The sequence below is a fragment of the Ambystoma mexicanum genome, chromosome 6q (assembly GCF_040938575.1).
Source record: "Ambystoma mexicanum isolate Mex_15411 chromosome 6q, UKY_AmexF1_1, whole genome shotgun sequence".
Taxonomy (NCBI): Eukaryota; Metazoa; Chordata; class Amphibia; order Caudata; family Ambystomatidae; genus Ambystoma; species Ambystoma mexicanum.
Window position 1 is genome coordinate 298,896,646 of NC_090937.1, and position 24,421 is coordinate 298,921,066.

At 46.1% G+C, this 24,421-nt stretch overlaps 1 protein-coding gene across 1 annotated transcript in view; it reads left to right on the top strand.

Moving 5' to 3' along the window:
* The window catches only part of SMU1 (SMU1 DNA replication regulator and spliceosomal factor), a 423,637-nt gene that overhangs the window by 320,320 nt on the left and 78,896 nt on the right, over nucleotides 1–24,421 (top strand). The window contains exon 10 of the mRNA XM_069630784.1: nucleotides 6,302–6,469. Within this exon, the coding sequence (XP_069486885.1) occupies nucleotides 6,302–6,469 (168 nt within the window). The remainder of the gene's footprint in view (nucleotides 1–6,301; nucleotides 6,470–24,421) is intronic.

Sequence of the window (24,421 nt, forward strand, 5' to 3'; positions counted from 1 at the left end):
TCGGCTCACGCCCTGCTTATGGGGATGAACACCCCGGCGACACAGACGCACACAAAGATCCACATAAACACACAACCCACGGCTCTTCTTCGACGAAGTCGAAAAGACCTTCGGCGCCCAAGGAGACGCAGGTTCCACCGGCGGCCTCCTCGGACCGTTCGGGTTCGAAGCCCCTCTCGCAACCGCAGCCGCGACCTGCGACTGGGCTTTCGGCAAACAAGGGCGCTGCCACCAAACCATCGGCCGGTGCGCATCAACAGAAAGCGCAGACCGCCGTAGAGCGTTCGATACCCATAGCGTCGAAAACTCAAGCTTCCGCCGACAAACGAGTCGCCGACAAGCGAGTCGCCGATAGCTTAGCAAGGATCGCTGTAGCCGACGCCCAAAAGCGTACGCCGAAAATTTCGTCGAGCGTTACGCATAAGTTAAAGGATACGCCGAAAAAGCCCGATGGGAAGCAGGGACTACCCCCTTCAGGCAGGGAGTATCCCGACACACCAGAAGGTTTTTCGGAGGGCGACGGGACACTTTCCTCAACGCTTTGGGAGAGGTCGAGCCATTTCGAGTTAGATAACCCTATGTTTCCCCCGCCAGACCGCTCTGGGGTACCCCATGAAACTATGGAAAGACTCCACCTCTGTATGGAGAGGATGGAAAAGTTCATGAGCACCCAGGCCTCTCAAACACACAAGAGGACCAGAGAAGGGCCTCAGGAGGACCCCAGGGCCAAAAATCCGAGGCTAGTCGATCCCCAGCAGGACACAACCTCAGACTTCCAAGATGTATATGACCTCACTGGGGAGGAGCAAGACTTCGAGGAAGAAGATGATTTCATGGACAATGAAGAACAGAACCAGGAGGAATGTCTGGAAGACAGAACAGACATTATAGAAGAAGGCTTCGGGGTTAACCCAGAAGAGGGACCTTCACACCCCTGGCAATCACCATCAGTGTATTCCGACACTGATGTCCTAAACCTAACTCCTCCGGACAATTCTCCAGTTAGGAACACGTCTCCAATTGACGATCAGCCGACGTTCAATGCACTGTTGCGCAGAGCAGCAGCGCATTTCGAACTCGACACCGGGGAACTCTCTCCAGAATTGGACTTTGTAGAAAGAGTGATTAAGGAAAAACCCCCGGTCAGCCAGACCATTCCACTCCTCGCTTCAGTAAAGAGAAGGATCATACCTTCGCTGTCCACTCCCGCTATGATCAGAGGGGTCAATCCACGGATTGAAAAACTTTTCACTCCTTCACCCTCAGACCCCCTCTACATTAGGGGACATTCCATTCCTGATTCCCTAGTGGTTTCTAATACTAGAAAGAGGGCAGGGGTACCACTTTCCACCAGTGAGGCACCCCCTGACAAGGAGGGCAAGAGGCTATATGCCCTTGCAAAAAGAGTTACTTCCTCGGCTGCCTTCTCAGCAAGAATTGCCAACAACAATTCCTTGCTTGCAAGCTACGCAGACGCGCAGTGGGCCAAACTGCGAAAAGACGCCGAGGAAGCACCGGAGCCTTTACGTACGCGCCTACTGTCAACTATTGGCGAAGGAACCCAAGTGAACCAGAGCATTGTTAAAAACTCTCTGGACGCGGCGGAAACAGCAGGACGTTCCTTGGTACAAGGAATACTCCTAAAGCGCCATGTATGGCTGCGCAACTCAGGCTTTAAACCAGAGACACAGGCGTCTTTGATAAATAAACCTGTCGAGGACGCTAACCTCTTCGGAAAAGCGGTAGATGAAGCCCTAGAGATGGCTAAAAAAAGAGTTCGACACTATCAAGACTCTCGACCAGATCTCTAAGCCCACTACCAGGCGCGGCTATGGCAACAAACGCTTTTTTCGTGGCCAACGCCAACACCAACAACAAAATCAACATCAGCAATACCCTGCCACCAATTACCAAACCAATAGTGGGCAGTACAGCCAAAGAGGCCAACGCCGAGGCAAAGGGAGGGGTCGGGGATCCACCCCCAGAGGCTCCCAAGCCCCCAACAACTCCAAGTGACGCGAAGATTCGCGTCCCCTCCCATGCAACACCGGTCGGGGGCCGGATAACATCCTTTCTTCCTGCATGGGAGGAGATAACGTCAGACCGTTGGGTACTGTCCACCGTAGCCCACGGATACTGTATCGAATTCAACAGTTCCCCATCCTACAGACCCCCGAGGGGACGTCGCATGACACCGGAACATCTTGCCATCCTTCTCCAAGAAGTACAACAACTACTGGAAAAAGGAGCCATAGAGGTCGTGCCTCTATCTCAGGTAACGGAAGGTATTTATTCAGTGTACTTCCTTGTACCCAAAAAGGATCTAACCATGCGCCCTGTATTAGATCTGCGCCCAGCGAACAACTTTATCAAACCCCAAAAGTTTCGTATGGTAACCTTACAGGAAGTAATCCCACTGCTTTCTCAGGGAGATTACATGACAACATTGGACATGAAAGATGCATACTTTCATATTTTAATGTTGCCAGCGCACAGAAAATACCTCAGGTTCATGATAGAGGGCAAACACTACCAGTTCAAAGTGCTACCCTTCGGCATAGCATCAGCACCAAGGGTATTCACGAAGGTGCTGGCAGTGGCAGCGGCCCACCTGCGCAGGTTGTCCATCCCAGTTTACCCTTACCTCGACGACTGGCTCATAACAGGGGATTCTTACGAAACATGCTTCTCCAATACCCAAAAGACAGTAGACCTTTTGTTCCAGTTGGGCTTCTCCATCAACGAAAAGAAGTCCAGTTTAGACCCCAGTCAAATCAAACAATTCCTAGGGGCTCTAATTCAAACAAGGGACGGCCTCGTCTTCCCCTCCAAAGAGAGGGTCCAAAACATGCTGTTTCAAATCCCTCAATATGTAACCGGTCGAGAGGTGACGGTACGCAAAGCAATGCGCTTGCTAGGAATGATGGCGTCGTGTATTTATTTGGTACCTCACGCGCGCCTGCGCATGCGCCCAATGCAAGAGTGGCTCAACAGCCAGTGGTGTCAGGCCAGCGGACTATGGGAGGATCTAGTTGTGGTCTCGCAGGCCTTAGTTCTCTCGCTACGGTGGTGGACAAAGGAAAACATGGAAAAAGGGAAACCCTTTGCCACACCCGCGGCGGAAGCCACTCTAACCACAGACGCATCCCTCACAGGATGGGGGGCGCACCTATCCCATCAGACTGCTCACGGAGTGTGGACTCCGAACGTAGCATCCAAACACATAAATCTACTGGAGCTACTAGCTGTGTTCAAGGCGCTAAGAGCCTTCCAGGAACACCTACAAGGCAAAACAGTAATGGTCCTTACAGACAGCACCACAGCCATGTACTACATCAACAAGCAAGGGGGCACCCACTCTCCAGGCCTGTCCAAGCTGGCCCAGAATATATGGAAGTGGGCTCTCAAACAGGACATGTTCCTACTATCACTACATGTACCCGGGGAACTCAATCTGCTAGCAGACAGTCTCAGCAGAGATTTCCCCCTGCCCAAAGAGTACGAATGGCGCCTGCACGAAGACATCGTCTTCGACGTCTTCACACAATGGGGATTCCCAGAAATAGACCTGTTCGCAACCCTGGAAAACTCACAATGCCTAAGTTACGCCTCCAGGTACCCCCAGAACCAATCCAAGGGGAACGGTCTGTCGATGCAATGGTCAGGGAAATTTGTTTACGCTTTTCCCCCGACTCCCCTTCTCAACAAAGTGGTGCACAATATGCACCAGGAACAAGTGACCATGATACTAGTGGCCCCAATGTGGGCACGACAACCATGTTTCGCTCACTTGATGGAGATGTCTCTATCCCCCCCAGTAAAACTCCCCTGCCCGTACAACATGCTGTCTCAGGACAAAGGCAGGACTCTGCATCCATGCCCCCAGAACATGAACTTAGCAGCTTGGCTCCTGAGATCATAGAGTTCGGACATCTACAACTCCCGCAAAGATGCATGGACATCCTCAGGGAAGCCCGAAAACCGAACACTCGCCACTGCTATTCTAGCAAGTGGAAAAGATTTGTCATCTGGTGCAGGAGTAAAAGCATCAACCCTATTGACTGCTCTCCCACACATGTGGTCCTATACCTGACCCACCTATTGGATTCAGGTCTAGTGTTTAACTCCATTAAAGTCCACCTAGCTGCACTTTCTGCATACACCACTTCCCAACTCAAAGTGTCGTGGTGGAGGATCCCTGTTATAAAGGCCTTCATGGAGGGAGTAAAGAGAATACACCCCCCGATAGCTGACCCAGCTCCCGGATGGGACCTTAATGTGGTACTTACCAGACTCATGGGCTCTCCATTCGAACCCATGCACAAAGCATCTCTTAAACACCTCACGCTTAAAACTGCTTTTTTAATAGCTATCACCTCCATCAGGAGAGTAAGTGAACTTCAGGCTCTTTCTATTCTAGACCCCTTCGTTACAGTTCACAAAGATAAAGTGGTTCTACGCACTCACCCTAGGTTTGCTCCGAAATTTATTTCTAAATTCCACGTAAACCAATCTATAGAACTACCAACGTTCTTTCAAAATCCTTCCAATTTGGGAGAAAGGACTCTGCACACTCTAGATGTACGCAGAGCGGTCATGTTCTACATGGAAAGAACCAGACCACTGAGGAAGACTAATCAGTTCTTCGTCTCGGTGGCAGCAGGAAGAGAAGGAGATGCAGTTTCAAAATCCACTATTTCTAGATGGATTGTTCAATGCATCACTCTCTGCTATACTCTTGCTAAGAGAGAACTGCCCTTTAGGCCAAGAGCACACTCGACTCGAGGCACGGGGGCATCCATAGCATTCATTGCAAATGTTCCCCTTGAGTCCATCTGCAAAGCGGCTACCTGGAGTTCTGTGCACACCTTTACAAAACACTACTGTCTAGATACACACTCTAGATCTGACTCCCAGGTGGGACAGGCAGTATTACGACACCTTTTCTCTACTGTTCCTTCTCATAACCCACCGCCAACTCCGGGTACTGCTCGCTAGTCTATGCACAGCATGTGATTCTAAGCAGATTAACAAACATCAGAAGAGAATGCATTACTTACCGTAAAAGCATTTCTGATGATTGTATCTGCTTAGATTCACATGCGCCCGCCCTTCCTCCCCGCTCGGATGGAAGGAACATAGACTTCCTTTATGTATCTCTCTCTTTTCTGTACTCACTCACGTCTAGAAGGCTCCCTCAGGGCAGAAAAATACAAACAGAGGGACCTCGACGCGTGAGGGATTGTGGGTACAACGCACGTCACTATAGGGATAGTGTTTCAGACACGCCTTGTCGACGTCCCCTTTTCGACTACGAAAAACAAAATGCAATACTCCGCAGTGACCACTGGATGTCGGACCTATGCACAGCATGTGAATCTAAGCAGATACAATCATCAGAAATGCTTTTACGGTAAGTAATGCATTCTCATAATGTGTTAGTACTTACTTACCCCTAGATTTATCTGGGCCTACTTGTATTTAAATAAATCCTTTATTTTTACACACGTATTGTTTGTGTTTCTTTGGACCATTTGTATTACAATTCCATTTGTACTGATTCTACAGCCCTCTCTCCCTCCTAAGATAAGCCTGGCTGCTCTGACCTGCGTACCATGTACTCAGGTGGTACAGCCTTATACTAATAGTGGAGTCTTGTACTGCCTCAGTTGAATGGTTTTGATGACGTGGGGTAGCACGTCAGAAAAACTGTCCTAACACTCGCACAGCACCCCATGGCGGCTACCAACCAAAAAACACCTATGCTCAGTGAACAGTGTGACCGAACCGATTCTGCCAACAGCACATCACAGCTCTTGTTCTTATTTCCTGCTCAGTCCTACTAACCTATCCGCCTCCCTCTTTGCTTTAGATATGTCAGAGCGCCAACCATGCATGTACAACTGTGCGCGATATAAGAACCTTTAACATAACATACCACAGAGGACTCCCCGTGCCACTCCCCGACCCCCCCAAATATGCCGAAACATTTCCGGAGATTTATGGCATCTTGGACATTCTTTGTTAATTTATTTAATCTTGTGCATGGATTAAGACAAAGGATCGTTTGAGGCATTTGAAAAGTTCAATTTTGATCTGATCAATGCAAGACACAGGTCTTAAGTCACACCATATTTCCCGTTGTCACAAGATGTGTGGCAAGGTCTGCTTTCCAGGATTTCCAGTTTTGTCTTTTTTTCTTTCTTCTTTTGTTTTAAGTGTTCACCTTTCGATGAATTGAGACATTGATATGTGCTCCCTATCCGCCACCAATGGAATTAATTTCTTTTGATGTTTGCAGATTTGGAACATGAAAACGACCGAATGTTCCAACACATTCAAATCCCTGGGAAGCTCTGCAGGGACGGACATTACTGTGAACAATGTGGTGCTACTGCCAAAGAATCCTGAGCACTTTGTTGTGTGTAACCGGTCGAACACTGTGGTAATCATGAACATGCAAGGGCAGGTATGTGATTTAACCTGAAGAGCATCATAGACTTATTGTGAGTTAAATGGTATGCAGTGATAAAATCGCAGCAAAAATGTCGCCTGCAAAAAAAATCACTGCAAAAATGCCGTGGTTTTACCTGTTATAGGTGTATCCCATTACACCATTTAAGGGGAGTGGGGGTCGCAGGGTTTGCCCTGCTCCCCTTAAATGGTATAATGGGTCAGAGGTTTGCGGGGTTGTCCCCCGCATCCTTTATATGGATTGCGGCGGCAAAACCACAGCCTTTTTGCCGCGATATTTTGTGTTCATGCCCATTTTTGCCACAATTTTAACACATGGAACCGAGTTAAATATGTTTAATCATCCATTTTTTTCCTGCTTTGCTGACTATGGATATTGAGCATCTCTGTAACGGCTGTTATGAACAAATGTAAGGAAAAATGATGGTGCTCTGTACTTTTCTCCAAGTCTTCAGATTGGAACGTTGCAGCATACTAGATCACACCAAAAAAGATTAGAACATACATTTTGTATATTTTCCTTTTATCAGTTGATCTTTTTTATTTCTCCATTTGGCTAAAGTGTGTCAAACAGTCAGGTTTTCAAGGTAACCCCCCTACACTCAAGCAGGAATGTTTAGTGGTGCCAACGCTTGACCTTCTGTGCCACATTTCATTACTCCTCCCTCTAGGGATGTCCTAGTGATGCAACCTCTGGCTCGCCAGAGGCTTTGTATTAGGACTTACAGCAGCCAAAGTCCTCAGTCAATGGTGAGGGATATTGAGTGCTGTAGTCCAAAACATCTGAAGAGCAGCCGATTTCAGACCGCTGTGCCCTATGATTTCACACGCATAGCTGTTAGGCAAGAATTTGATGTAACCCTGTGGGAGACTACACATCACTTGTCCTTTTGGTATTAGGTAACTCACCTTTTGGTATATACCTGTACTACACAAGTTGGTAGTGTGACTGAGCAGCCAGGCTTAGCTCAAGAGGGGTAAATGTGAGCTGTAGCAATGAGATTCACAAATACAAGTAACACTTACTCCAAGGTTTTTGTTATAAATAGTTATTTAACAGCAATTTTTAAATGAGCATTCTTTAAAAAGGGCAATATAGGTAACAATCAAATATACTTTCAAATACTTTTTCAGATTCGACACAAAGCTAGTAGATACTCTTTAGAGATGCTTTTTACACCCTTCCCTCACCGTGAGGTGACTTCAGTAACTAGGATAGTAATATGATATGATAGTTTATTTATATAGCGCCTATACACAATGTGTTTCAAAGCGCTTCAAGGCAAGGGAGGGAACAAGGGAAAATACAATAACATTCTACAGGCCATGAACAGTAAAGATGTGAAATTAACTATCATACTCGAGGCATTTGTATATCACTAGTACACATTGTAGATTCTGAGGTTGGTAGAAAGGAACGGTTAAGGGAAGGAAAAAGGTTAAACTGGTTCTCGGAGCATGTTAGCACTTAAATCTTCCAGTGAAGTCTAGACAAAAACCTTTCTCAGCAATAATAGTTTAAAACCAATTTATCACCTATAAGGGACAGTAACTATCAAAGTCGAGTGGACTAGAAGAGTTTGCAGGGAGCCAGGACAGCAAGTCAATTGGAGCACAGTCTATGGAGCTGATGCACTTTTTAGAAAACAAACTCTTGCACAAAGTTGGAATTTGTTGAAGAAAAATCACCGTAATAATAATAATAATTTGGCATTTATATAGCGCTACGAACCCTCAGGTATCTGAGCGCTGCTTATTATTACCCACGGTATGTGGTGCTCATTTATCGACCTCGGAAGGATGAAAGACGGAGTTTGGCCCAGCTGGGATTCGAACCTGCGTTACCAAGCCCTGCACCAATGTCAAAGCAAGCGCTCTACTCGCTGTGCCACTTGACCGGCTGTAGGGTCACAAGCTGTTACATTTGTAAAGGGTAGAGCTGAAATCCACTCTAGAAAAGTAGCTAATGCAAGTCTCAACTGAGACGAGCAAAGCTAAAGACACTGAGGAAAGTACCCCAAGTCAGAATAGTACCTTTGGTTAGAAGTAAAGTGGTCCAGCTGGCTTCTGTCTGGTTGCAGTGATGCAGATGCTGGGTTGCTCGGCCTCAGTCGTGGGGACAAGAGGGGGGACGTCTGGAGGACTCTGCGGCAGCAATTCAGAGGTTGGTGGTATCTACGAACCCTTTTCAGATCAGCAGCACTTTGTGGTTTCAGCGCTTGTTAAACGGCATCCTTGAGTCCTCTGGTGAGGGGACTTGAGCTCTGGTTGTCCTGCTTCTGGAGGAGACTCCTGGAGCTTCTGGCCGGTTTACAGATGTTGCACTCTACTATGGATTTCTTGACCCCCTGACACTCGGTTCCTGCGGCAGCAAAGTAGTACAGCCAGTTGGGGAAGATGGTCCAGTGGAGTTAGTCTCTGGGTTAGTTGGTCCCACTAGCCCAAGGGAAGACGTCGTCCCTTCCCAGCTTCTCTTGTCTATCGGAAAATCTTGTCGATCAGAAAGAGTTTCAGCACAGAAGCAGGATGCAGTAAGCTTCGTTCACGGTTTCTTCGTCTGGTGTTTCTCCCAGTGATCGACTCTAACTCTAGTCCCAAAACCCTCACCTTTTTTACGTAGGTTTCTCCCATTCATGCACAGCCTAGGCAGCTGTTAGGGAGAATTCTCATTTCTATGCTAATTCCCTTCAACCTTAGAGACCCCCAGCTCTTTTGCTGGACTTTAGGACTTTTTCATTTTAACCCTGGAGTGAGCAAGCCCTTTTTCTCACTCTCTCCTGTGTTTTGATCGGATTGTGTTTCCTTTGTTTTTGGAATCTGACAAACTCCGTAGGCATCTAATTTTTGTATGGTGACACACAGCACCAGTGCAGTGTCAGAGAAATCTTTTAGATTTCTCATGAGGTTTAAATTCCTTTTCTTGTGTGAACTACTCTGAACTGCGAACTACTGTTCCCAAGAATAGTAAAGTGAAATTGACTTTACTTACCTTTTCTGTTTTGTAGGTCCAGCACACAAACCATCTTATGTGGAGGGCTGGGGGGGTTACTTAGTAGCCCCTTTTCCTACTTCTCATGTAACCATTTTTTACCCTCACTACTTTAATCGGCTGGTAGCAGTGGTTTAATTTTCCTACCGTTGTGATTTTGTACCGGAGGCTGAATCCTCAGCTGCAGAATAGCACCCATGGGTGACCATTTTGTCAAAATGGCCCCGGTCTTCTTTTTTCGCCATTTTCTGTTTGCAAGGTTTTTCTTGGGTGTTGGTCAAAGTTTGTATGCAGTTTTGTGGTAGCGTTGCTGAGCAGCCAGGCTTATCTCAAGAGGGGAATGTGAGTTGTAAGGGTGTTACCCATAGGTCTAGAATTACAAGTATTCAAACAAACTTTTATATTCAAGATTTCTGGTAAAACACATTAATTTATTTCAGTCGGTTATAAAACATTCACTAGAAGGAGGCAATCTATATCGCACAAAAATATACTTCAATATTTTACACTAACAGGTTCTGAGGTATTTAAACTACTTTGAAGGAGGAGCAAAATGGCATTCCGAGTGTTTGAAGTAGGAGCAAAAAGGCATAGGTTAATAAAAAGAATATTAGTTATTCTTAAACAGTGCAAATAGTTTGAGTTCACCAGAGGAGGCAATTCAATGCAATAGGTTAGGCCAAAGTCAATGGGCTAAAGTCTTGTATAGGATAGGCAGTTCTGGTAGTTAAACAAAGTCTTTGCCAAAGTTCTCAGAAGTAGTTCGTAAAAGAAAGATTCATATGTTGGGTCACAAGCTGACTAGGCCTGCAAGTTGCCAAAGTTTCAAGCACTTTCGCAGTGAGAGGAAAGTTCTCTCGGTAGGGTTTTCACAGTACCTTACAATGAAGAAAAAGATGCAGCTGAAGACGTCTGTTCCTGGCAGTTCCTGCAGATCTCGCTGTTCCTCAGTCGTGGGGACAAGTGGGAGAACTCCTGCAGTGCACTAGGACTGGTCAAAAAGCTGGCAAAGGCAAATCTTCAATTCCGGTAGCTGTAGACAAGCACACAAACTGGCGTCCCTCTCCCTGGTTATTTGGTTTCCTGCTGCATTCTAAGAAAAATACGAGCTCTGAGAATGGTATCCAGGTAGCTCACGAGTTGATTGGTCCCACCAACTCAAAGGGAGAAGTTGTCCTTGAAGGGCTTCTCTGTCGAGATGAATTAGGCGATTCGGACCTGCAGCAGGGCTTCACCGGGCAAACCAACAGTCCAGGAGTTGCAGCAGCCGTCCTCTTCCAGCTAGTCTTCGGTTCTTTCGTTCCAGTGGTTGACTCTGCCTTCCAAGCCAAGAGACTCGCCTTTTATCCAGTTTCCTCCCATTCATTCCAGCCTAGCTGCCACTCACCCAGCAGGGTGGCTGTCCTCGCCGGACAGTCAGCCGTCCAATCACGCCAGAGTGCATTTGGGTCTCCTAGGAGACTAAGCACAGGGAGTTTTGGGCACCTCCCTCACTTCCTGCCCACCCCAGACACTCGGGTGCCAGAGGCGGTCTTCAGTCCTGAAGCCCGCCAAAGGCGTAGGAACAAAGGGACCAAACCTGGTTTGGTGCGCAGAGACAAACTCTAGAAGGACTTTTCCAAAAAGAAATGGCCTAAAAAGACCGGGACCTGTTTAAACAAAGGGGGCTCAGATGCCATCTTGAAAAACATGGCTCCCGCGATTTAGCACTACTGGTGTTCGCAGTCGGGAAAAATCTTGGTAGTTCGTTGTAAAACCACTGCCACCAACCATTTTGAGAGGAAAGGGTAGCATTTGACTGCTACATTAGTTTCTAGACATAGGGGATACTACGTAACACAAATGAAAAGATGATGCCTATTGAGTTGTCTAAAACTCCACAATCCAAGAACACAAGAGTACAACGCATTCAAAATACAGCGGAGTGTGGGGAAAAAAGGCTCACATTCTCTCCAGGTAAAAAAATCAAGTCCCCAAAATCCAGCAAAGTTGCTGGGGGTCTCTTAAGTTGAAGGGAATTAGCACATTTATGAGAATACTCCCTAACACTTGGGTTTTACTCTGCGTGCCAAACCAGGTTTGAGCCTTTTGTTCGTTTTGCCTTTGGCGGGCTTCAGTACTAAAACCTGCCTTTGGCTCCAGTGTGTCTGGTAAGGTTGGGAAGTGAGGGAGGTTCCGGAAACTCCCCTGTCCTTTGTCTTTAGGAATGCCTTAATGTACCCAGTCCTGATTAGCTGGCTGTCCTCACCCTGCTGTTTGAGTGACAGCTAGGCTGTGGATGAATGGGAGCAACCTGCTTAAAAGGCGAGGGTTTTGGGACTAGTCAGTCGACCACTTGGAGAAACACCCGACGAAGCAACCGTGAAAGAAGCTTGCTACATCCTCCTGGACATTTGAATTGCCCAGTGAAGCCCTACTACTGTGCTGAAACTCCTTTTTCTGATTGACAAGAGAAGCTACTTCCCTTGGGTTAATGGGGCCAACTAACCCAGAGACAAACTCCACTGGACAACCTTCCCCAATTGGCTGTACTTCTTTGCTGGTGCAGGAACCGAGTGCCAGGGGTCGAGAAATTCATAGTCTAGTGAAATGTCTGTGATCTGGCCAGAAGCTCCAGTAGTCTCCCCTGGACCCTCCAGAAGCAGGACGACCAGAGCTCGAGTCACCTCACCAGAGTGCAGGACTCAAGGAATGAAGGACGCCCAGCTGTTATCCAAGATCTGCAGTGCTGCTGTTGACCGAGCGCTGAAACCGCGAAGTGCCGCTGATCCGAAAACCGCCCACTGCTGACCTCCGAATTGCTGCAGCAGCAGTCCCCAGACGTCCTCGCTCTTGGCCCTCATGATAGAGGCCCAGTGTTAGGCAAGATTGTATGTAGTAACCCTGTGGGAGACTGCACCAGCCTTGTCCTCTTGGCAATAGGTAACCCAACCTTTGGTTTAGGCCTGTATTACGCAAGTCTGTAGAGTGACTGAGCTCCCAGGCTTATCTCAAGAGGGGTCAATGTGAGCTGTAGGGTTGTAACATAGAGATTCACAGTGACATGTATTCAAATAACACTTATACTCGAGGTTTCTTGATTAAATAATTATTTATTAAACGGTCTGGTTTAAAATAAGCCTTCTTTAGAAGGGAGCAATTGGCAACAATAAAAATACACTTCAAAATACACTTCTTCAGTTCAATAAAGTAAGTAGATACCCTTTTGAGATGGCACACAATTTCCTACACCCTCAAGTGACTTCAATAGTTGGTACACTGTGGACATTAATAGATCACTTATTACCCTTTAACTGTAATACTGAAGTTGTGACAAAAAGGAAAACGTTAGGGAAGGAAACAATGGTTTCTCAAACAGGTAAGCAAGCACCTTTGAACCCTCCAATGCAATGTAGATTAACCCTTTCCCGGCTATACAAGTAAGGTATGTATGACTTTTTGGAGGGATAGTTAAAACGCAAAGTCTGAGGTCGGGAGTCAGGAGAGCCAATGTCAATTCAGCAAAGTATAGGGGAGCTGAGGCACTTCTTGAAGGTAAGTCTTGCACGAGTTTGTTGTAAAAGAAATCCCTTTTGGGCCACAAGCTGGGCGACCTGTGAAAGGGCAAAGATGCAAGCAACTCTGCAAAGGGCAGCCAATGCAAGTCTCAACTGAGAGCAAGCAAGCTACACAGACAAGAGGTAAGTAGCCCTTAGTTCACAGTACCTTTAGGTCTGAAGAAATGGTTCCAGCTGGCTTCTGTTCCTGTTGTAGGTCCTGAAGATCGTGTTGTTCTGGGGCTTCAGTCGTGGGGACAAGAGGGAGGATGTCTGGGGACTCCTGCAATATGATTGGAAGGTTGCCTGCAGCAATGGGCACAATTCAGATAAGCAGCACTTTGCGGTTTCAGCTTCTCGTGAATAGCACCACCACGGTTCTTGGACACCTTGTGCACTTTCCTTGCTTCTGGGGACCAGCACTCTATTGAGGTGGCTCAGGCTTGGTTAGTCCAGCTTCGAGGAAGTCCAGAGGATCTTCTTGGAGTTCAGGTTCAGCTTATCAACGATGCACTCGCTTCTGGTGTTCCTGTCCCCTGGCATTCGGTTCCTGCAGCAGCAATGTAAGTACAGCCAGCAGAGAGAGGGGTTCCAGTCGAGTTCGTCTTGGGGTCGATTGTTCCCTGCACCTCAAAGGGGTGTGGGGTGGGGGGGGGGGGAGTCAGTTCCAGGCTTCTCTAGTCGATGTCAAAATAGGTGCTTCAGCACTGCAGCAAGGCTGCACTGGGCAAACCAATGGTCCAGAGGGTGCAGCAATGTTCTCTTTCAGTTTCTATCTTCGGTTCCTTCGTCCAGTGGTCGACTGTCTTCCTTGCAAAAGACCTAGCCTTTTATGCAATTCTCTCCGGTTCATTTGCAGCCTAGTTGTCACTCGCACAGCAGGGAGAGCCAGCTAGCCAATCACCCTTTGGGTGCATTCCTGTAACCAAGGAGACTAAGCACAGGGAGTTTTGGGATCCTCCCTTGCTTCCTGCCCTGCCAGACACGCTGGAACCAGAGGCGGGCTTCACCAGTGAATCCCGCCCAAGACCAAATGAACTAAGGGACCAAACCTGGTTTGGCACGCAGAGTAAATCTCAAGAAGGACCTTTCCAACATGAAATGGCGATAAACGAAGACCAGGCCATCTTGACAAAATTGTAGGACATCCACCTGCTGTGTGAGTGACAGGCTGCGAATGAATAGAAGAAACCTGTATAAAAGGCGAGGTCTTTTAGACAGAAGGCAGAGTCGACCACTGGACGAAGGAATCTGAAGGAGAACTTGGAAGAGAAGCTTGCTGCAACTCCTGGTCCGTTGGTTTGCCTGATAAAGCCATGCTGCAGTGCTGAAGCTCCGAATTCGCCTCGACTAGCGAAGCCCTGCAAAGGATGACTTCTCACCTTGGGTTGGTGGGTCCAATCGACCCCAAGACAAACTCATCTGGAAATCCTCTCGTTGCTGACTGTACTTTTATTTGCTGCTGCAGGAACTGAGTGCTAGGGAGAGAAACGCCAGAATCGACTGCATCATTTTTAAGTCGGACCTAAGCTCCAGGAAGATCCTCCGGACTCCCACAAAGCAGGACTAACCAAGCCACCTCAACAGAGTGCTGGATCCCAGAAGCAAGGAAAGTCCACCAAGTGTCCAAGGACCACGATAGTGTTATACGTGAGAAGCTGTAACCATGAAGTGCCACTGATCTGAAGTTTGCCCATTGCTGCAGCTGACCTTCAAATTGTAGTGCAGGAGTCCCTAGACTTACTCCCTCTTGTCCCCACAACTGTGGCCCAGGAACAACAGGATCTGCCACAATACAACCGGAACAGAAGCCAGCTGGAACCACTGAAGGAACTTGGGGTTGGTCACCCTAGGTTACCTGGGGGCAACCAGACGTGGACTCCCTGCTCACTGTGCTTGGAGAGGCTCAGCTTCACCTCACTGATGATGCCCAACAAGGCTGAAACACGTGCATGGGGTTGCTGGTGGTACTCTTGTTCAGAGAGGAATTGCCATAGCATTTCGGTGCTGGACTGCCCATGTGGAAGGGCCAAAGACTGATATGCAAATGGATATTTCCCATCTGTGAAAGGTACAGTGAGCAAAAAGCAGATGGCTGCGAACTCTCAATGTGGTTAACAACCACTGAACAGGTTATCATGCCTTGTTCTTCCGAGAGAGGGGCGCCTGCTACCTTTGTTGAATTGACCACTTTCATCAGACCTAAGATACTGTAAACTAAGGGGTTCTTCTTGTTGTGTAGCTTGCTAGCTCTCAGTTGAGAATTGCATTTGCCACCTTTTGCAGAGTGTCTTGCAGCTTTGCACATCACAAGCCTCCCAGCTTGTGGCCCAACAGTGATGTCTGTTAGGCAAAGTTTGAATGCAGTACCCTCTGGGAACACTACAAGCAACTATGACTACAGGTATAGGCAACCCAACCTTTGTTATTAGCTTGTATTACACAGTTTTGGTAGCGTGTTGAGCAGCCAGGCTTATCTCAAGAGGGGAAATGTGAGCTGTAGTGGAGTTACACAAAGATTCACAGTTGCAGGTATTCAAATAAACTTACATTAATTGTTTATGCAAGAAACCTTGGGTGTATCAGTCAGTTATAAAGCCTTCAGAAGGAAGCAATAGAATATGAACAAACAAATATACTTCAATACTGTAGACTCAGTTTCTGAATCAGACAAGACCCAACCTACACCCACAGGTGACTTCAGTAACAAGGATGCTAGGGACATTAATCTTATTGTTGGCATTCAGAACACTTCTTAAAAACTTGGTAAAAGGCAAAGGTTATTAGAACACAAGAAATTACAAATATTCATAAGCAGGGCCCATACTTTTAGAATCCACTAGAAGAGTCATTCAATTCAATAGGCTAAACCAAAGTCAATGGGCAAACGTCTTGGATAGGATAAAGCACTTCTGGTAAGTAATGGAAAAGTCTGCACAGGTTCTTAGGAGTCTTTGATAAAAAGAAGAAACAATTGTAGGGCCACAAGTTGATTAGACTTATGGGTTGCAGAAGTTACAAGCACTTCCACAGTAAGAGGTAAGTTCTCTTCGACTTGTTTTACAGTACCTTGGTAAAGAAGAAAAAATGCATCTGAAGACTTCTGTTCCTTTGCAGCTCTGCAGATCTCACTGTTCCTGGGCCTCAGTCTTGGGGACAAGAGGGAGGACGTCGGAGGACTCCTGCACTGTCAAAACTGGCAACCAGCAAACTTTACTTTCAGTGGCTGTTTCGCGTTTAAGCTCCTTACTGTACAGCAAATGGCAATAAGCGCAAAACCATTATATTAAAAAAAAGACAGTCACAAGGGGGCACCGGTAGTGTTAAATCTTGGGAGCCATGTTTTTCAAGCTGGCGTCTGAGCCCCCTCTGTAAAAACAGTTCCCGGTCTTTTTTTGCCGTTTGAGGAAAGGTCCTTTGAGTTTGTCTCTGCGCGCCAAACCAGGTTTGATCTCTTTGTTCCTTAGCCTTTGGCGGGTTTCAGGAGTGTCTGGGGTGGGCAGCAAGTGAGGGAGGTGCCCGGAACTCCCTGTGCTTAGTGTACTAGGAGACCCAAATGCACTCTGTGGTGATTGGCTGACTGACCGGCAAGGGCAACCCTGCTGGGTTGCTGACAGCTAGGCTGGAATGAATGGGAGAGAACTGAATAAAAGGCAAGTCTTTTGGCTTGGAAGGCAGAGTCGACCACTGGACGAAGGAACCGAAGAAGCGCTTGAAGAGGACGCCTGCTGCAACTCCTGGACCGTTGGTTTGCCTTGCAAATCCCTGCTGCAGCAACTACTTGCCAAGTTTCCATCGACGGAGAAGCCCTGCAAGAACGACTTCTCCCTGTTGAGTTGGTGGGACCAATCGACTCCCAAGTAAGCCACCTGCACACCCATCTGTGAGCTAGTTGAACTGCCTCAGAGTTGCTGCAGAACACCTTAGAGCCAGGGAGAGGGACAACAGTTTGTGTGCGTTGCTTGTAAGATGGTCTAAAGCTTTTGGAAGATCCTCCGGACTCCCATGAAGCAGTACTGACCAAGCCTGACCTCCCTCAGTCGAGTGCGGGACCTCAGATGTGAGGAAAGTCCACCTTGACAGCCAAGAACCGCGCTTATTGCGCGCCTATTGGGAACAACCTCCCACCACAAATAAGACTGGAGCTCTCATGCATTACCTTCCAAAAGAAACTCACGACCCACTTGTTTAGTTCCCTTAATCTAAGCCAAAACCCGCCTGAAAATCTGTAGATTCATGTTGTCCTGTGTTTTGTTTGTATAATGTGATTCTGCGTGCACATGTGGCGCCCCCTGATGCCTGCAGGCTACGGCGCGGTAGAAATACATATGTTCTGATAACCTATGACTTTTTGCTCCTCCTTCAAAGTATTCTGAATACCTCAGACTTGGAGTATACAGTACTGAAGTATATTTGTGTGTGATTATATTGCCTCCTTGTTATGAATGTTTTATAACTGACAGTTAAATAAATTAATACGTATTTAACAAAGAAATCTTGAGTGTAAGTTTATTTGAACACCTGTGACAACTCCATAGGCATCATCTTTTCATGTGCGTCACACAGCACCCTGAGTGTAGTGACACAGGGAAGCCTTTCAGGCTTTCACAAGGTTTAAATACCTTCTTTGGGATAAACTACTGTTTCGCAGAGAAAGTAAAGTTAAATTGACTTTACTAGTCTTTTTAAATTTCTAGACCCAGCACACCCAATCTTACAATAGACTACTGGAGGGCTTACCTTATCCCTGTGTCTAGAAACTCATGTAGCAGTCAAATGCTACCCTTTCCCCTCGAAATGGCTGGTGGCAGTGGTTTCACAAGGAACTACCATGATTTTTCCCGACCGCGAACACCGGTAGCGTTAAATCGCGGGAGCCATATTTTTCAAGATGGCGTCTGAGCCCCCTTTGTTTAAACAGATCCCGGTCTTCTTTTTTTGCCATTTCATTTTGGAAAGGTCCTTCTAGAGTTTGTCTCTGCTCACCAAACTAGGTTTGGTCCCTTTGCTTCTACGCCTTTGGCGGGCTTCAGGACTGAAGACTGCCTCTGGTGCCTGAGTGTCTGGGGTGGGCCGGAACTGAGGGAGGTGCCCGAAACTCCCTGTGCTTCCTAGGAGACCCAAATGGACTCTGGCGTGATTGACTGGCTGACTGTCCGGCAAGGACAAGCCACCGTGTTGGGTGAGTGGCAGCTAGGCTGGAATGAATGAGAGAAAACTGTTTAAAAGGCAGAGTCGACCACTGGAACGAAAGACACGAAGAATAGCTGGAAGAGGATGGCTGCTGCAACCCCTGGTGGCTTACTGTCGCATTGATTGGTCCCACCAACTCAAAGGGAGAAGTCGTCCTTGCAAGGATTTTCTGTCGAGATGAACTTGGCGATTCGGACCTGAAGCAGGGCTTCACCGGGCAAACCAACGGTCCACGAGTTGCAGCAGCCGTCCTCTTCAAACTCGTCTTCGGTTCTTTCGTTCCAGTGGTCGAATCTCCTTCCAAGCCAAGAGACTTGCCTTTTATTCAGTTCTCTCCCATTCCTTCTAGAGTTTACCTCTGTGCACCAAACCTAGTTTTGTCTCTTTGTTCATTCGCCTTTGGCGGGCTTCAGGAGTGAAGACCTCCTCTGGCTCCAGGGTGTCTGGGGTAGGTAGGAAGTGAGAGAGGTGCCCGAAACTCACTGTGCTTAGTATCCTAGAAGACCCAAATGCTCTGTCAGGATATGCTGGCTGCCTGTCCGGCAAAGACAGCCACCGTGCTGGGTGAATGACAGCTAGGGTGGAATGAAAGGGAGAGAACTATATAAAAGGCTTGGAAGGCAGTCGACCACTGGACGAAGGAACTGAAGAAGAACTTAAGAGGACGTCGTCCGCAACTCCTGGACCGTTGGTTTGCCCTGTGAAGCCCCAGGGACGTCATTTCACAAAAATGCCAGGGGTAGTGGATGTCAAAGAACTGAAGTAGTAGGATCCTGCAGGAGTGAAGCTGGCCCACCAAACCCCCTAAGCCTGCCTGCCCAACAATCCAACCTTTATAAAACTATTGACCAGGCAACTCAAGGGGAAAGGGGAATGGAGAAAACAACAAAAGACAAGAACTCACACTGCAGGTACTTCAGACTTTCCTCACTGGGAACTTTCGACTCAGTAGGGTTCCTAAAAGAAAGTACACTTTTAAACATAATGTTTTTCTATTCATCCATCTGATGTTTTCTCACTAACTATTTATTCTAATTACCTGTAGCCTAAGCTTGCATTGGCATTAGGCTGCTTCTAGGGATGTATAAAGATGGCTGTAGTACTCTCAATACTTTATCTTCAACTTGTCTATCTTCTCCCTTGATCTCATTACTTCTTGACTCCTTTAATTATTTTCCAAACATTGTGATTAATGGTGATACTTTACAGACTATTGTGTAAATGATAACTTTTAATCTTATTCAAAATTACCTGCTGTAATTTCGTTGTAGCCCTTTGTACATTCAGCTAGGTTTTTTTCAAAATAAACTGCTGCATGTTCTTCAAATAATGTCTCTTGTAAAATTTTGGCCAGTTGCACTCACTTGCCCTTCTGCGTGAACGAACGCTCATCTGAAAAGCTAATTGAAACTGACACCTTCTTGTTCGCGCAGCGTATGCAACTTAAAGCATGTCTCTAGTTATTATTTTTTATATTGAAGCTGCCGATAACTATGGGAAGTTAAATCTGCTCATAGCACAAAACGCTGAGTAAAAACATGTATAGCTTATAAGTTCTCATACGTACGATGCACAATGTTGAAAACAGAACGATGAACGTTGGAAGTCCACAAAATGGCCGCGACGCACGCAGAGCGTCCTTCTATATCCGCGCTCGCACGCAGATAAATACAATATGCGCCGGGAAAATTCGTACGAAGAACCACTATTAAGTGTTTGTTCTTTGGTTTAGAATTATTTACATTAGTTACGCAACGGTAGCGATCCGCACGCCTTGTTAATATTATAAGAATATTTACTTCAAAAATTAATCGCTGCATGTCTTTTCGTGTATTTTCTTAAGGAACTTGTTTATTCTTCAAATATACTAAACTCAAAATTAAATATAATACATTTCAAACTGATTTTTCCTAAGACTTCAATTGAGCTCAGTTCAACAGTCCATACTTTGAATATTTCATATTAGAGGATTCACTTAGCTCAGTCCTTGAGAGACATGCAAGGAACTCTGCAACTCAGCATCCTGGTTTACGCTGGGAATCTTCCACTGTAATTTCCTGCTTCCTTGTTCTTGGATCTAAACTTACAACTAGAGATTCTACAATCTTAATTAAAACTTTACTGTATTTTTCTCAGAGCTAAGGGAAAATATGACCTACTCTAATGAATACTTTAATGAAAGGCAGTTTAGAACTAATTAGAACATTCCAAATGACAACACAACGCTGCCTGCTGTGAACTAAACCAATCACTGTTGGCAAGGTGTTCCACCATCTTGACTTGGGAGCTTTACATCTTTCTATGATGAAAGTGAGTTAAAGAAAATAGAGTAAACTTAAAAAAGAAAATGAAAGCTTTTAATTCTCCACCCAGGGCTTGTACAATACTTAACTAACCCCCGTTTCAAACTTTCCTGAAATTATATTTGAAACAGCCTATTCTCATAGAGCCCTTGCCAATGTGAGGTACAAAATGTGAAAACTTGACAGTGGAAGTGACATTACACGACCCTTGACCCCTGATGACATCACAGGAAGTGATGTCATTTGACCCCACCCCGAAGTGATATCGGGGGAAGCGATGGAGCACGACCTTTCATCCGTTGACAAAACAGGAAGTGGCATCACATTGCATTGTACACTACGAAAAATATGGTTACGATATCACTACGTGATTTACATTTCATACAAGAATGGATCACCATTTGTATCATTAAGATCAGTGTGTATAGGCCCATATTACCAAATTACTGTGAATGCAAGCAGACGTCCATGACCAAATGATAATGATGTGTTATTATATAGCACTTACGTTTAAGCGCTTTATATAGAAAAAATATACACCCAATATCACCCAACCTGTGTTGGTAATCATTTATCAATCTCAGAAGGATGAAAGGCTGAGTTGACAGACTAAATCAGTGACTCACCCTCTGAAGTGTGCCTGAAATAAACCTTTAATGAGTCTAGCAATTGGTGTATAGAATTTCAGAAAGGCACATTATTTGGTATTCCTAATCTTTCTTATATAGGGTCTGTGCTGAAAGTGTTAGACTTGTGGCACTCCTGTTCTTATTTTTCTTCTTATTTTTAAGTGGCCTGAACAAGAAAGCCAGCCACTCCAGAATTAAAGAGCCACATGGTGCTGGCCACAGCCCAAGAGCTTGCTTTACAAAAAAGAAAGAAAAGAAAAACTTTTTTTTTTTTTTTTTAGAGGTCTCAAGGGACACTACAGAGGTTGCAAGGGAGACCTCGGAGGTCGCAGTTGCAACCTCTGGCGACCCCTAAATGACGTCCCTGTGAAGCCCTGCTGCAGTACCGAAATGCCAAGTTCGCATCGACAGAGAAACCCCTGCAAGGACGACTTCTCCCCTTGAGCTGGTGGGACCAATCGATTCCAAAGTAAGCCCACCTGGACATCCATCTCGGAGCTGGTTTAATTTGCAGAGTTGCTGCTGGAAACCATAGAGCCAGGGAGAGGAACACCAGTTTGTGTGCTTTGACTGACCGGGCCTGAGTGCCCTCAACAGAATGCTGGACCCCAGAAGCAAGTCCATCTCGACAGCCAGGAACCACGGTGTTGCTATTTGCGGTAGATGCAAGGAGCTGAAACACTGAACAGCCACTGAAAGTGAAGTTTGCCGGTTGCAGGTTTTGACCATCCCAGTGTAGTGGAGGAGTCCCCCGACGTTGTCCTTCTTGTCCCCACAACTGAGGCCCAGGAACAGGAGTCATCTGCTACATCTTTTCTTCATTTTAAAGGTATTGTACAAAGTCTAAGAGAACTTACCTCTTGCTGTAGAGTTGCTTGCATCTTCTACTACAAAGACTTCTGAAACATTGTGCAAAGACTTTTCTACTTGCCTTCAAAGGAGTGCTTCAGACCATATAGACTCTTGCCTATTGACTTTGGCTTAGCCTGTTTTAACTGAATGACTCTTATTGGTGGATCTGAACGTATTTGCCTGCTTAAGAAACATTTGTGGTATCTTTTTGCTCTAATCTTTTTCCTTTTTGCTTGCCCTTAACTAAATCTGAATGCCAACAGTAATACATTAATGTCAACAGCACCCTAACAATTGAAGTCACCTGTGGGTGTAGGTCTCTTCTGTATGCCATCCCAAATGGGTATTTACTGATTCTGAATTTAAGAGATTGTGTACATTTTGAAGTATATTTGTGTAGTGTTTTACAGTGCTCCCTTCTGAAGAAGGCTTATATTAACTGACTGGTAAATAAATTAATAATTGTTTTATCAAGAAACCCTGTGTGTAAGTGTGTGCTTGAATACTTGTCACTGTGAACCTCTGTGTAACTCCCCTACAGCTCACATTGACCCCTCTTGAGATGAGCCTGACTATTCGTCCACACTACCAACCTGTGTAGTACAGACTTATACCAAAGGTTGGGTTACTACTGCCAGGAGGGCAGGGTTGTTGTAGTGCACCCTAAGGGTACTGCATACAATCTTGCCGAACAAGGACATTGTTCGCCTCCAATGCAATACCGGCTCTGTCAATTCTGTGAGGACCCCGGAGGGAAGCAACAGCTCCTTTGTTGATCTTTTGGGTGACAGTCGTATTGACAATGGTGGGGGTGTTCTTAAATTGCGAAGGAAAGCCCTCAAGCCATTAGATGTATTTAACTTGATGTGCTTCCTTCCCAACAATCTTCCCCACTGGCTATTTGCCTGAGAACATAGAAAAGATGTTTACTTCCTTTGCATGGGTATCCGTCTTTAAACCAGAACCAGTCTCGGCATCCAACACTATTGGATCACGTTCAAGATTTCCAGCGACCGTAATTGGACAGGCTGATCTCTACTTGTTTTTCCAAGTTGCGCACATCCACTTAGTCTTCAAGGATGCTTCCATGTAGACTTGTCAGTCGACTCCATTCTTGATAAAAAAATACAAGCAATTTTGCCATTGGGCAGACGTTTCTGCCTCTTTATTGAGGTTGTGCTCGACTTTCGTTGCCAATCCTTGTAAAGGTCAAGTTTTGACTGGAGCATAGCTAACAGCGTTCCCTGGTCTCGTACTGTGTTAGCCAAGAATGTATGCAGTACCCTTTTGGGTGCACTGCAACTACCCCAACCTCCTGCCAATCGAAAACCAACCTTTGGTATAAGTCTGTAGTACACAGGTTGGTAGCGTGTTGAGCAGCGAGGCTTCTCTCAAGAAGTGTCAATGTGAGCTGTAGGGGAGTTACACAAAGATTCACAGTGACAAGTATTCAAATAAACTCTTACACACAAGGGGCCTCATTCCGAGTTTGGAGGCAGCCAGCGCCATGGCTGCCTCCAAAATTGGTCCCACTCCGGTCAAGTGAAGGGAGTAATTACAGGTCCAGTTCGAGGTCGGTGGGACCGGTAATTCCCCATTTACCAGACCCATTCCCCATTCCCATTTGAGCCCCCATGGGGAAGGTGCAAATAACTGTACCGCAATTTGTGGTACCGTTATTTGCTCCCTGGTCCCTTTGCGGCTCCCGCTAAGGCCGCCTGGTAAAACCAGGCGCCCTTAACTGGACCCACAAAGGGACCTCGGAATAGAGTGCAAAGGGATTACCGGCACCGGTGTCATTACCGGTGCCCGGTATCCCTTTGCGCCCACCTTGTAATGAGGGCCAAGGTTTCTTGATTAAACAATATTCATGTATTTAAATCCGTTTGAGTAAGCCTTCTTCAGAAGGGGGCAATATAATAATAACACACAACTACACTCCAAAAAACACACTCTTGTCCTAAATTAGCAAATACCCATTTGGGATGGCGCACACACTTCCTACAGCCTCAGGTGACTTAAATAGCTAGGACACTGTACACGAATATATCACTGTTGCATTTAGGGCAATACTTAAGAGTATGTCAAAGAAAAAGATTATTAGAACAAAACAAGGGATCTCACAAATATTCTGAAGCAGGTAAGTACTTTTGGTAACCCCCAATGCTAAGTAAGTTAACCCCTTCCTGGAAGTAAGACCAAACACAATGTCAGAGGGAAGAAGTGTCATTCAGGGAGCCAGACCAGGCTAAAGTCAATTGGACAAAAGTCTAGGTGAGCTGTAGCAATTCTTGCAGGTAGGTAAGTCTTGCACAATGTTTTAGAAGTCTTTGTATAAAAGAAGAAATCCAAGCAGGGCCACAAGCTGATTAGACTTGTGAGGTAATGGAGCTGATAGCAACTCTACAGAAGTAGCTGAGATCAAGTGAGTTTACACAAAAAAAA